At 35.3% G+C, this 13,156-nt stretch overlaps 1 protein-coding gene across 4 annotated transcripts in view; it reads left to right on the plus strand.

The window, feature by feature from the left end:
• LOC121367844 (organic cation transporter protein-like) overlaps positions 1–13,156 on the plus strand; it is a 52,154-nt gene that overhangs the window by 29,208 nt on the left and 9,790 nt on the right. For all 4 annotated transcript variants that reach the window (XM_041492261.1, XM_041492260.1, XM_041492262.1 and 1 more), the window contains exons 3-6: positions 5,631–5,861; positions 9,054–9,250; positions 10,842–11,075; positions 12,998–13,132. In XM_041492261.1, the coding sequence (XP_041348195.1) occupies positions 5,631–5,861; positions 9,054–9,250; positions 10,842–11,075; positions 12,998–13,132 (797 nt within the window). The remainder of the gene's footprint in view (positions 1–5,630; positions 5,862–9,053; positions 9,251–10,841; positions 11,076–12,997; positions 13,133–13,156) is intronic.

Raw genomic sequence — 13,156 nt, forward strand, 5'->3', positions numbered from 1 at the left:
GTCGTTGCAAAACACGGTTGAGAAGCCTTCCATTTTGCCTAAATGGAATGTTTTTCTGGTTCTGCATGCACTCAAAGGCAAGCCCTACGAGCCTTTGAAATTCGCCAGTCTTTGTCATTTGACGTGGAAAACTTTGTTTCTGGTCTCACTAGCGGCTTGCCATCATATTAGTGAGATTCATGCTTTTTTGCATGATTTGGTGGATTACAATACAGACGGGTCAGTTACGTTACATACTGATCCTGTTTTTGTGGCTAAGAACCAGGTGCCAGGGGAAGAGTTTCCTCCGGCCATCATTCAGTGTTTATCTTGTACGCTTTCTGCGGATAATTCTGATAGACTTCTTTGTCCGGTGCGGGCTTTGAAATTCTATTTGGAGTGTACTAGAAATCTCCGGCAAAACACTAAGAGACTGTTTATCTCTTTCACGTGCCAACTGGGAGACATTACGAAGAATGCTTTGTCGAGATGGATTGCTGCAACCATCAAACTGGCATATGAGAAGGCGGGTGATCATGTTCTGCGGAATTTCACCGTTCGACCTCATGAGATTCGGGCGATTTCTGCTTCCCTTAATTTCCATGATTATTTGGACATTTTCAAGGTCATGAGTTCGGGGGTTTGGAAAGGTCGACACACGTTTGACATGTTTTATTTCTGTGATATGACTGTTGATCTGGACGGAACTAGGCAGATTCAATCAGTCATTGCAGGGCAGCAAGTCGTTTCGGTGCACAGGGCCATGAGTAGGGGGCGACCCTTATTTCGTCCGGTCACTAGTGGCAGTCTTTCTGGGAGATAGTTCTCCACCTCCTGTTTGGAGAGTGGGGGGTGGATGGTTGACTATCTGGGGCAGTCGAGTGTCTTTTACCATTACTTGGTGTGCGGGTTTACTTTTAATTGGGGTTGTAGTTCTTCAATTTAAAAGTCACTTTGACATTTTATACCTCGTATGATGTGGGTTGCTTTTTCACTGTATCATTACTTGAGACGAACACTACTGGTTGAATGGGTAAGTCCTCCATGTTTTCTTACCTCCTCCCTTTAATGTTAAATTCTCGTGCTTTAACTGTGTTATATCACGTCTGTTATAGCATTGTTGTTGTGCTAGTACGGTAAGTTGAATAAGACACTTAGAAAATTTGTTTCTAATTTTCATTATTATTCATACTTACCTAGTACTAGCACAACAACCGTTACCTCCCACCCGCCCCGAGGGAGGTCTTTTTTTATTCAGTCATTCCAGACTTTGAATCGATACCAAGGATATACAGTCTACCCATGCGTGGGTGTAGGTTATACATCCGGCAAGGGGAGATAATTCTGCAGTGGAGGTTATAACTCAGGGTCGTATAGCATTGTTGTTGTGCTAGTACTAGGTAAGTATGAATAATAATGAAAATTAGAAACAAATTTTCTAATTAAGGTTCAAAAAGGCTGTCCTGGGCACACATCTAGGCTGTCCTGGGCACACACCTCAGCTATCTGGGCTGTGTCCATGCAGGACAGTGCATTAATGGTTAGGTTGTCTCTGGTTAATTGGCGTAGTGGCCTTACACCTACCCACCTACCAGTCTTTAACTTGTCTGGTGGCTTAACCTCTACACTACCAAGACCTGTGACTTTCTCAAGAATTTCCGTTTTATAGATATAGATTTTTTTTTAAATAGGTTAAGTGAAATCTGCATGCGGTAAAACATAATTTTAAGGTTTTGCTATACGCCTAAATTTATCTTATTGCTCTCAAGAGCAGACCACAAATATCTGAATGAGAACTACGGTCACTGTGGTATTGAAAAATAGGTCAGCCTGCAACAAAAACTTTTCAAATATGACTATGATATTCAGAAATCCAGTTTGAAGGTTCTTTGTATTAAAGAGCTATTAACAAAGAAGTGTTACAGGGTGTTTCTGTGGTGAATTTGAATTCTAAGCTAAGGTAGTGGAAATAGTTAACCAAATTACAGTTTTTTAAATTCTATAAACGTTCAATCTTATATTCTGTCTTGACAATACAGTAAGGTTGATGACAGGCCATTTTGACATTATTATTTTGGGTTCATACACAGTAAATAATAGGTACTAAGACTTGTTACACAATAAAAACATCCAACATTAAAAAAAATTCATATGTGACATAATGATACAACTTTTTTATTTTCAATTGTTAAACTTCAACTTAAAATAAAAACATACTGACATGTAAATGATGTTCTCTGCTTACAACTGACAATTATTTTAACTGATGTGGAGCTGAGATCTATATTTCACTAAACATCGTAAGTTTACGTCTGCTATTAGCAGTTATACCAGTCATGCGTTTACATGTGTTTGGCATCTATTTCACACAGAAAATTGCATCATTGCAAAAGATGGGAGCATTTTAAAGACCAAAGAAAATGAAATATGTGTATTTCTAAATATATTAGTTACACTATAATAGTAATAAGAATTGTGGTTTTATCGTAGATTTACGTTTACGTGCAAAACTAGGCTTACGATGTTTTCTGAAATTGGGCCCTGACCTTAAGAATCACATCTCACAACTTTTTAAAAATTTAAATGACGTCAATATTAGAATGTGTCACTTTGCAACTTTCTACATTAACAATAAACTAGGTGAATGATGGCATTATCATGCATTTCTTTTCAGAATGCTTGAAAAATGTCAATACAAAATTGTTACTGGAAATTTGTTTGAAGATTACGAATTAATGCATCTTACTGTGATGGAAGAAAATATTGTAATTTTAAAAATTGTACCATTTACAAAACATGGAAATTAATTGCAAGATATGTCACATTTAATTCCACATAATTCTTGTTTAAATTACAATATAGATTCTGTTTTTGAAAATACAGTCTGATACTATGTTCTCTCGGCCAAAAGAAATTTTAATTTCTTGCTTTGTACACAATAATTGTGTTAGAAGCAAGAACAATGGTAAGGAAATTGTCATCAACCTAAAAAATAGTATTAGGCAAGAAAGAAAAAGTCGGTCTGTAGTCAGATCAAAGTAACAGAATTGATGCGGTGATGATGCTTTAAAAAAAAAAAAATCCTTTATTTTTTTTATTTTTTTAAGCATGAAAAGGACGGTATATTTAGCTTTTTTTTTATGTCTTCCTCATCTGCCTTGGTCCATCCTCAATGGCCATGGTGCCACCTCCTTTGCCTTGATACCCTAAATATTTTGCTAAACAGTAGCATGGCAGGGTTTTTTACAACCCACAGATTACTCCTACAAAAATTGACTTCATACCGTGGGAATTTTTTTTTTAAAAGGTTGACGTGCAAGGTAAAAATCAACACACGCACTGACCAGAGACCAGAAGTTTATTTTGTTTGGCCTTACATGTATTCCATAATTCCACATTTAAATAAGTTTTGGTAAATGTTACAATTTTTGTCTCACCTTCAAGAAGTCATAAGGCGAGATATATAAAACTTACTTTTATGGTGGTGATAATAGTTTTAACTTTAGCATTTAGCTAAACGTTAGAGTTTTCCCATTAGCTACATTTCACACAAACTTTAAATCCTAGATCAGTTAAACTTGGTTATGGTTAAACAATGCATGTGAAAAAATAAAAAGTTGATTAAAGTAAAATTTAAATATAGTAAATTTAAAACAGATTGTAGATCTATATTATTATTATTATAAAAAGAAATTTCAGGATATTAAAATGTATATAAAATTATGGTCTGTTGAAAAACTAACTGCCCTGGGAAGAATGACAGTTTTTAAAACTATGATTATTAAAAAATTAACACATCTTTTTATTTCTTTACCAAACCCAAATGAAACAATTATTAAAAAAATCAACAACATTAATGCCATATTCTGTAATTTTATTTGGAAAAATAGCTACTAATGGGAAAATGTAGCGGGTTTCCTCTCTAAGAGTCTTAGACTATACTGTACATGTATGCCAGAATTACCAAATGTCTGACAACCAGTAGCTGAAGATTAATATTTCAATGTGTTCTAGTGGTGTTGCTAAACTTTAATTTTTAAAACTGTCCTATTGTCAGCTTTACAGCAATACATTTTTAAGTGCTAAACCAAATTCTACATGTTTCATTTATATCAGCAACACCAGTTTTCAAAGCAAAAAAACAAAACAACATATATAATGTAAATGGCATGTGGTACATGAATAAAAGATCAATAATTCATAATAAAAACAGTCATTAATTTCCTCCAGCATATATATGTTGCTTAATTGTAAATCAATTTTTCTGTATTTTAGCAATGTCACATGTTTGAGAGACAAAGTATTTTCACATGTCCCTATATCACTAAGGTTTCGGGCATCACTCACATGTTTGAATCATTTTATCAACCAGCTGTTAAGAGTCTTGTATTAAAGGCACACAGACCTGTAATGAAATATATTTGATATTTGAATTTTAAAATGTATGTAACTTGCAAAATATGTTGTATAATTTTTAGAATAATGATATATTTAAACAATATTTTAGTACATAATTAAAAGGATTCAATCATTGTATATTGGATGGATGCACTGAGTCCATGGCACACAATAAAAGGAGCTACGGTGTCTTTATATTTGTGACAGCTTATAAGGAAGGAAGGAAGGCAATGTTTTATTTAACGACGCACTCAACACATTTTTATTTACGGTTATATGGCATCGGACATATGGTTAAGGAACACACAGATATTGAGGAAGGAAACCTGCTGTCGCCACTTCATGGGCTACTCTTTTTTATTCTTTTTTTTATGCACCATCCCATAGACAGGATAGCACATATCACGACCTTTGATGTACCAGTCGTGGTGCACTGGCTGGAGTGAGAAATAGCCCAATGGGCCCACTTACGGGGATCGATCCCAAACCAACCATGCATCAAGTGAGTGCTTTACCACTGGGCTACGTCTCACCCGTGACAGCTTATAAAGCAGATAAACAAAAAGATAATATTTGTCCATATTTCATAAACCAATACGACTTACATGTAACTAGCCTGTATTTTTATTTTCTTGTCACTGTCATGTAGTATATCATGTAAATTGGACGTACAATATATAAATATAAATATACAATATATAGCTCGTAACTGAATATCACTTTGTTCAAAGCATTTTATTAGGACCAAAAATAAAATCTGGTAACATGTGCAGTGTGCATATTTTAACTCTGATATGACATTGATCTCATGCAGAGTTTGATACCACATAATTGCATGACTTTGAAATGTGATCATAACTGAAAATGAACTATTAGATATTAATAACGTCTTTATAACTAGTTGCCCATTAAACTAGTTTCAATTATTTTTACTTCTCAATAACTGTTACTTTAAAACTTTTTATCACAGGGCTTGCGAAGTGCATTTAAAAGTGGGGGGGGGGGGGGGGGGGGGCTGTCAGAGCGATGGCTTGAGAAATGGAAATTTGAGGACCTGTAAAGGGGGGATTTGGGGCACTTTGCCCTGTGAAAAGTTTGAATTTCAGATATTTCACAGCATTTCCAGGAGAAAATGCTTAAATGGGCCATTCGCGACTCCAGTTGCAACACCTAACAACTTCTGATCAAACAATGTACTAGTGTGCTATTAGATCATCATTCTTTGACTAAGTTATTTGTAATTTCCGTTTCAGTGGGACTTGGTATGTAACGATGAATATCTCAATGGACTGGCAACAACAATTTACTTCTGCGGTGTGATGTTGGGTGGCCTCATCTTTGGCTATCTCTGTGATCTGATTGGAAGACGACCAATAATGCTCGTTACTCTGTACATGCCTGTAGCCATTGGAGTAGGAATTTTCTTTGTGCCTTCGTATATCTGGTTTGTGTGCCTGAGATTTGTTCAAGGAGTCTTAATGCAGGTATATGTACATTAATACCGTAATGTTCCAATTGCTGTTTATTACTATCATTGAGTAGCCATTGGATACCATTTAGTTTTTAATTAGTGTTTTTAAAAATGTATGTAATGAGCAAAAACAGGTTGTAAGATAATTGTATCTAATGGACTCAAGTGTAGTATTCTGGTTCTTACACATGGTCAAAAAACAGTTTTAGAATATATTTAAACATCTTTTCCTTTTAAAACTTCTTTATGGTGCTTGCAGTCTCTAGAGCAATCAGTTTCTGGTTAACTCTTACATCACAGAGCAGTCAATTTCATTCAGGCTATTTGTTAATGTTATGGCTGCGGTAACTTGGTCATCACTGTGCAATCAGTCATAGCTAGTCTGAAAAGTGAAAAAACAGATATCTACAACAAATGATCTCCTGCACATGGGTGTGTGAGAAACACAAGCAAAATACAGTTGTAATAAGGATTATTTAATTTATTCGTCCATCTGTTTCACAGTTTCATGTTTGGCTAGTTCCTTTGCCTGTGCATCATCTATTGTTCCCAATTTATTCTAATCAGGTGGCCTTGATCTCGCCGACTTCGCCCTAACCGTGTGTCTTGAGCGATATCGAAGTCGCCTTGTCAAAACAGAGGCCACATGCTTGGCAACATGCGTTCACGGGTGAATGAATGGAATGAATGAATGTTTAACGACACCCCAGCACGAAAAATACATCGGCTATTGGGTGTCAAACTATGGTAGTGCAAACAAATAAATTGTTTACGGGTGACTGACCAGGAATTTGGAGATTGCGAGGTGCGTAATTAAGGATTAATTATCCCAGTCTTTGAAGATAATACAAAGGAAAATAAAAGAATGTACATATAACCACATGAATCCGTAATTTGGTATTTAGGATCATATTGTTTCTTTGAAGTATAAACAGTAGTAACTCGTAATCAGTGTCTGCAAAAAGGGGCTTCACGTGATTTAACATAAAAACGCAAGTAAATTACTAAAAAAATAGAAATAAATTCACCGGCCTCGGTGGCGCAGTGGTTAAGCCATCGAACTACAGGCTGGTAGGTACAGGGTTCGCAGCCCGGTACCGGCTCCAACCCAGAGTGAGTTCTTTAGGGCTCAATGGGTAGGTGTAAGGCCAGTACACCCTCTTCTCTCTCACTAACCACTAACCAACTAATCCCAGATAACTGAGGGGTGTGTCCAGGACAGCGTGCTTGAACCTTAATTGGATATAAGCACGAAAATAAGTTGAAATGAAATGAAATGAAATGAAATAAATTCAAGTCTCCCTCTGGTTAAAAACTTCTCCCTCTCAAGGTCTGGAGGGAGAAGTCACTTCTCCCTAAAATTTAGACCTAGCTTAAGCCCTGTATATAGCAACATAGGATAAAAGTTCATTTTTTGTAAAAAAAAAAAAAAAAAAAAAAATCCAGCGCACGTTTGATAAATGTTTTCAGTCTGTATGTCGTATATATATACATGTACCAATACTCTCATTTTGTAAATGAAACTCAAGATAATGCAAAAATGTGATATAGTCATTGGATAGGCTAACATCAATTGTTATGATTTCTTTTTTTCTAATATTTTTGATTTGATCAATGGCGACGAAAAACGTTTCATGTCTTGGCTACCAAAGGACGTTAACCGTTAACGAATGAATTCCTGAGATCTGTTTCTATTACAAACGAGGTGGCTAATTCCTCGTTAATCAGTACTAGAGACTGCAAGAAACCCCACTTTTACATACATTGTAACTTTACATACTGACAGTGAGGTTTTTAGCAGGCCAACATCAGCAAAAATTATTGATTATTATTTGTGGGTTTGGGGCAGATACCAAAGGTCAGTGCATTTGTAAAATTTACACATTTGCTAAAAATAAAAAAAGAGAAGAATATTGATCAAATTTGTTGAGAATTGCTCACTTGAACCAAGTCACTAATAAATCAAGTACAAGTTTAATGATCAAATAAAACCAAATGTGATACAAAAGTTACTTCCATTCTGCATCCATGGCATTAATTAATAACATTTCAAACACTACTATGTAGTAGTGTTAATACAAAGTGCTCCTACTGGCAGTAGCTTGTGGGAATTTCCCCATTAGCTCAATCGGTAGATTGCTGGACTCTCATACTGAGAGTTTGTGGTTCGAATCCTGTCGGTGGATGTTGATTTTTCTGTTACAAATAATTACTCTTTCTTACACACCCATTGATGACAACATCTATTCTATATGATAAAACACACCAGTGACACACTCAAGTGTTATATCGATTTAAAAACATATGACTTAAATAATGACCCTATAGCTAAATCATCCAATGAAAAAAGCACAATCAAGATTGATAGCTCTGTGATATATAAGTTCATCTGAAACTGATTCCTCTGTGAGGCATTTTATCTACAAGCATAAAGGGTCATAAATAGGTTTTATTTTGAAAAGATAGTTAAATTAATTTTAAACCTGGTTTTTCATTGTTGTTTTTTTAGTATGTGTAAGAAATAGAATACTACATTCATGACTGTTAAATACAATTTATTTGTACTTAAATTGCCATCCTGTCTGGAGTTGTAGTTTTTTGCTTTCAATTTTGAATCTATTGATATTTTAATACTATTGGACCTATGAGCCTCCAATTTTCACTGAAAGTGGAATATATCCATGGCATGTGTTTGAAATATCAAAGTTATAGTCCCCATACTTTAAAAATAATTCCATATTCAGTAGGACGGTTGTTTTTTGAGGGCCATATGATATATCTAGCAGAGAGAGTGATAGATTGTTAGTATGAGAAAAAGAGAAAGAGCGAGAGAGGGTGTGTGTGTGTGTGTGAGAGAGAGAGAGAAAGAAAGAGAGAGAGAGAGAGAGAGAGAGAGAGAAAGAGAAAAAAATAGAGTGTGAGAGAGAAAGAGTTTGTGTGTGTGTGTGTGTGTGTGTGTGAGAGAGAGAGAGAGAAAAAAAGAGAAAGATAGAGTGTGTGTTGTGTTGTGTGTATGTGTGTGTGTGACAGAGACAGAAAAAGAGAAAGAGAGAGAGAATACTGAAATGTATTTAATATATAATTTTAATATTTAAAGAGACTTTGTTAATTGGATTTATTTTACATTGGCAGAAAACTCAGGACAGTCCCCTTTAACTCTTTTGTAAACAATACTGACATTATCTTTTCAATTTAATTGTTACAGGGTCTTCAGATTTCAAGTTATGTTTTGGTAGCTGAACTTTTCTTGCCAAATTTCCGTCCGTATGCTGGTGCTGTTATCGAGTGTTTCTGGGGCTTCAGTGTCATGATCTTGGCTGGGTTTGCTTATTTCATTAGGGACTGGCGCTACATGCAGCTAGCAATCAGCATTCCCAGTGTCTTGGCTCTGTTTTATATATGGTAAGTATGTCATAGGCTGTGCAGGTATTAAGTCTTGTGCAGGGTCACACCTAGCAGGGGAGGTGGGTAGGGCAAAGGGGCAAAAAGTTTCAAATTATAATTTCTGTCTACCTGGAGATGACCTTGACCTTATATCAGTGTGCCATGGTTCTTATTTTTTCCTGTGTTTTGGCTATGGTAAGTACGTGACGAATCCTGCAGGACATGTCTGGTGTATATGGCATTGGTACTGTTCTGTCTGTGACCTGTCATTCCAACCAAAAGCAAAGGATATTTTTATCTAGAACACCATACATTTTGTTTTGTGTCTCTAACATATAATTATTTCATCACTTGGTGAAGATAATGTGAAAGGAGAAATATTTGCTGTTGCTAGATAATTTCAACTCCTACCGATAACGCAGTAAAGTATCTTTCTTGTGCACTTTACCATATTCAGGACAGCACATGACACAGCTTTTGATGTACTAGTAATGAATTATTGGTTGGGGCAGGGGAGAAAACTATCAAGCCATTGCTAACCAGTGGTCCATAGTGGTCTTCTATTGCTGCAATTCAGGATTTAACTTTAATTTTATGATAAAAACTGTAGTATAAAATATGAGGTGTCATTAAACAAATATTCTATCAGGTTTAGGAAACAGTTCCTCATTAAGATAATAATACAAAATTCCGAAACGCCTTTCAAAGTTTTTCTTTTAGTATAAACTCTGTAGTATTTAAATAACCCATTGATTTGAAGTTACTTGTTATTTTTAGGACTAACTGATAACAACTGTGGTATAATGGTATAATGCCTCTTATGTAACGGCAACACGAGGTGGTGCTCTGGCATACAGATGACTAACTGTAACTTTTGTTGATCAACTTATGTTGATGTTTTGCCCACTAGTTGTCATGGGAGAGTACCGTACTCTATAAAACTAGTAGTCGCACAGCCCTCTCGATATTGATGAATATTTCACAGAATGTATACAGACATTGAAATTGAATTGAATTGCATGGAGTAATTAACGGTGGTGTGCAACCATCACTGTTCTCTAGTATAAATAGGATCTTATATTTAAATAACAAATGATCTAAAGTTGCCTCATCCTTTGTCAGTGTGAATAGTAGTATCTATCACTGGCATAGGAAGTGGGGGGGGGGGGGGGGGTGCATATACCCCCTCACTTTGTAGCAGCAGTGATGTTTATTTATTTATTTATACATGTATTTATATATTTGTGTGTGTGTGTGCCCCCCCAACTTTTGGCATCTTCCTATGTCCGTGTCTACATGTATATGTTGTAAATTGTAGTCAATTATTTAATGAAATTTCACACAATATTTTTAGTAACCAAAATATATTACAGGTCTCTGAAACTGCGAGATTGATAATTTCACTTGCACGTTGCTCACATAAATATAGTTTGCTTAACCCATTGTTTGTTAGCGCATTGAATTTATGACGTCATTTACATGTTCATGACGGGTTATGTAAAAATAAAATGGGTTACCTGAATTTGTTTTTGTGTAGCCAATAAATGGTTTACACATTTTCAAATCTCAGAGGCCAGTATTATACAGCAGACTTTCTCTCTTTAAACAGTTTTATACCCGAATCTTTGCGATGGATGTCACTGCAGGGGAAAACGGGCGAGATACAGAAAACAGTTGAGAAAATCGCCAAGTTTAACAAGTGTCCCTTACCCCAAGAGCAGCTGGACAGTCTGTTAGTTGTAGTTGAGGCCAGACAGGAAGCGGGCTTACAGCGTTACAACATAATACATCTGATGAAAACGCCCAGGCTGAGGAAAAGAAGTCTGATTATGTTTTATGTTTGGTAAAAGCATTTTGAAACATTTAAATGTCAAACTATGCTTTGTTGCAATATTATTTATAAAATTGTTTTATAACCATGTGTTTCTTTTAACCATCCACTGACATTAACACTACTGAAACTGATTTCTGCCTTTGACATATATGTGTTACAGTCAATCTATGAAACCAGTCATTACGCGTAATGCCTAAACAAATCAGTCATTTCGAGAAGTGCCTGTGACCACCAGGCAATACGCGAAATGACTGAAAATTCCAGGCATTTCGCGAAATGACTGAAAATCATGGCCAGCCATTACGCAAAATTACTAAAGTGCTATCTATAATACCACACCACTCAAGTCCTAATGTAACGCTTTATTTAAACTCAACTCAAATCATTTCAGAAGTTGTACATGAAGATGAAGTTGAATGTTACCAAGTAGTCGGTGTCAAATCATGAAAGTAACATATTGGTATAGAAAGGTCACTTGTTTTTGCACACAAGACTACCATGACAACGGCTGGAACATTGAATTTTGGTTTTGAAACATTTTGCATCGACTGGACTCGCATCTCTTAGGACCAGCACAGTTACACCTAACATATCCCTGTCCACCACAGTTGGATTCGTGATTAACAGCTTGGTGTAAGGTCACTGACTTTGTACGGTTTATATCGGCATCGGTAAGTAAACGCTGGGGGCACAAATCAAACTGATTGCATGTAAACCTCCCTTTTAGAATCCCTGCTTTCACACAAATTGCGTACATATCGTTCTCATCACGGTCTATAATATGCAAAAATCCATGGAAATATATAAATCTTCAATATGCACATTTTATTTAGTTTCTAGGTGAAGATTAGACTTTTGAAAAAAAAATCCTCTCACTAAAAGGTTATTGATCAATCATAGTCATATTTTGGACATACATAGATTTATAATCAAGGAATATTTATCCTCTACATATTTAGGTATAAAGTCTATTGTATGGAAGAACAGGCAGACTGTACAATTATTAAAACAGTACTAATCTTGATAGACACACACACAATCATCGTCATCTAGAAAAGTGATTAATATAATATTTGTAAAGATGAAAAGAAGCTCCTAGATGACAAGACGTCAGTAATATAGCAGATTCTGTGTTGTTTGTTTAAGAATAAACCAGAGAAACATTAATTACCACAACCTTTTGTTAGTAATATTCAAGTGTTATTAAGCATATTTTCTATAAGATTCTTTAATCTGAAACTATAACAAAAGGTGAATATTAAGTTATTGTATAACAATAAGTAATTAATATTAAATAGTATTTTAAATCGTATAATCAATATACTTATCCTTGTTTATTCTTAAAATGTGATTTTATCAATATTTAAGACCAAAAGCCTGAATACAAGTGTCAACAATAAGACTTGAATCACTTTAGTCATTTTGCGTAATGGCTGGCCATGATTTTCAGTCATTTCGTGAAATGCCTGGAATTTTCAGTCATGTCGCGTATTACCTGGTGGTCACAGGCACTTCTCGAAATGACTGATTTGTTTAGGCATTACGCGTAATGACTGGTTTCACAGACTGACTGTAACATATGTTAACTGTGCAGTCAAATAAATCCATATTAATTTAAAAAAAGACATTTAAATTTCTTTTTAGAACTTGATTTCTGAGGATATGTAAACACTAGAATATTACACTTTTGTCTGTTAAATATGATTTATATTATAATTCTTTTACAGAAACATCCTTCTCATCTTCACTTGTTGAATATATTTTGAGACAACTTGTAAGATAAATGGTTTATAATGACCACTCATATACTTTATTTCTGATGATCACCATCGCTGGTTTGCGGTAATAAATAAGGTAAGTAATGTGGTCATGAACTGTCCATATGATGTGATTAGCTTGTGAATGTCTAATTTTAATACTTTCTGTTGCAGGCTTTCTGTTGCCGTGGGATACTATGGCCTTACTTTCAGAATTACCCAACTAGCAGGCAACAAATACCTCAACTTCTTCATTGGGTCCTGTGTGGAAATGTGTGCTTATCTGCTGGCAATTCTTATTATGAAAAGGTTGGTACTAAAAGGGTTTGGGGT

This window comes from Gigantopelta aegis, chromosome 3 (assembly GCF_016097555.1).
Source record: "Gigantopelta aegis isolate Gae_Host chromosome 3, Gae_host_genome, whole genome shotgun sequence".
NCBI classification, from domain to species: domain Eukaryota; kingdom Metazoa; phylum Mollusca; class Gastropoda; order Neomphalida; family Peltospiridae; genus Gigantopelta; species Gigantopelta aegis.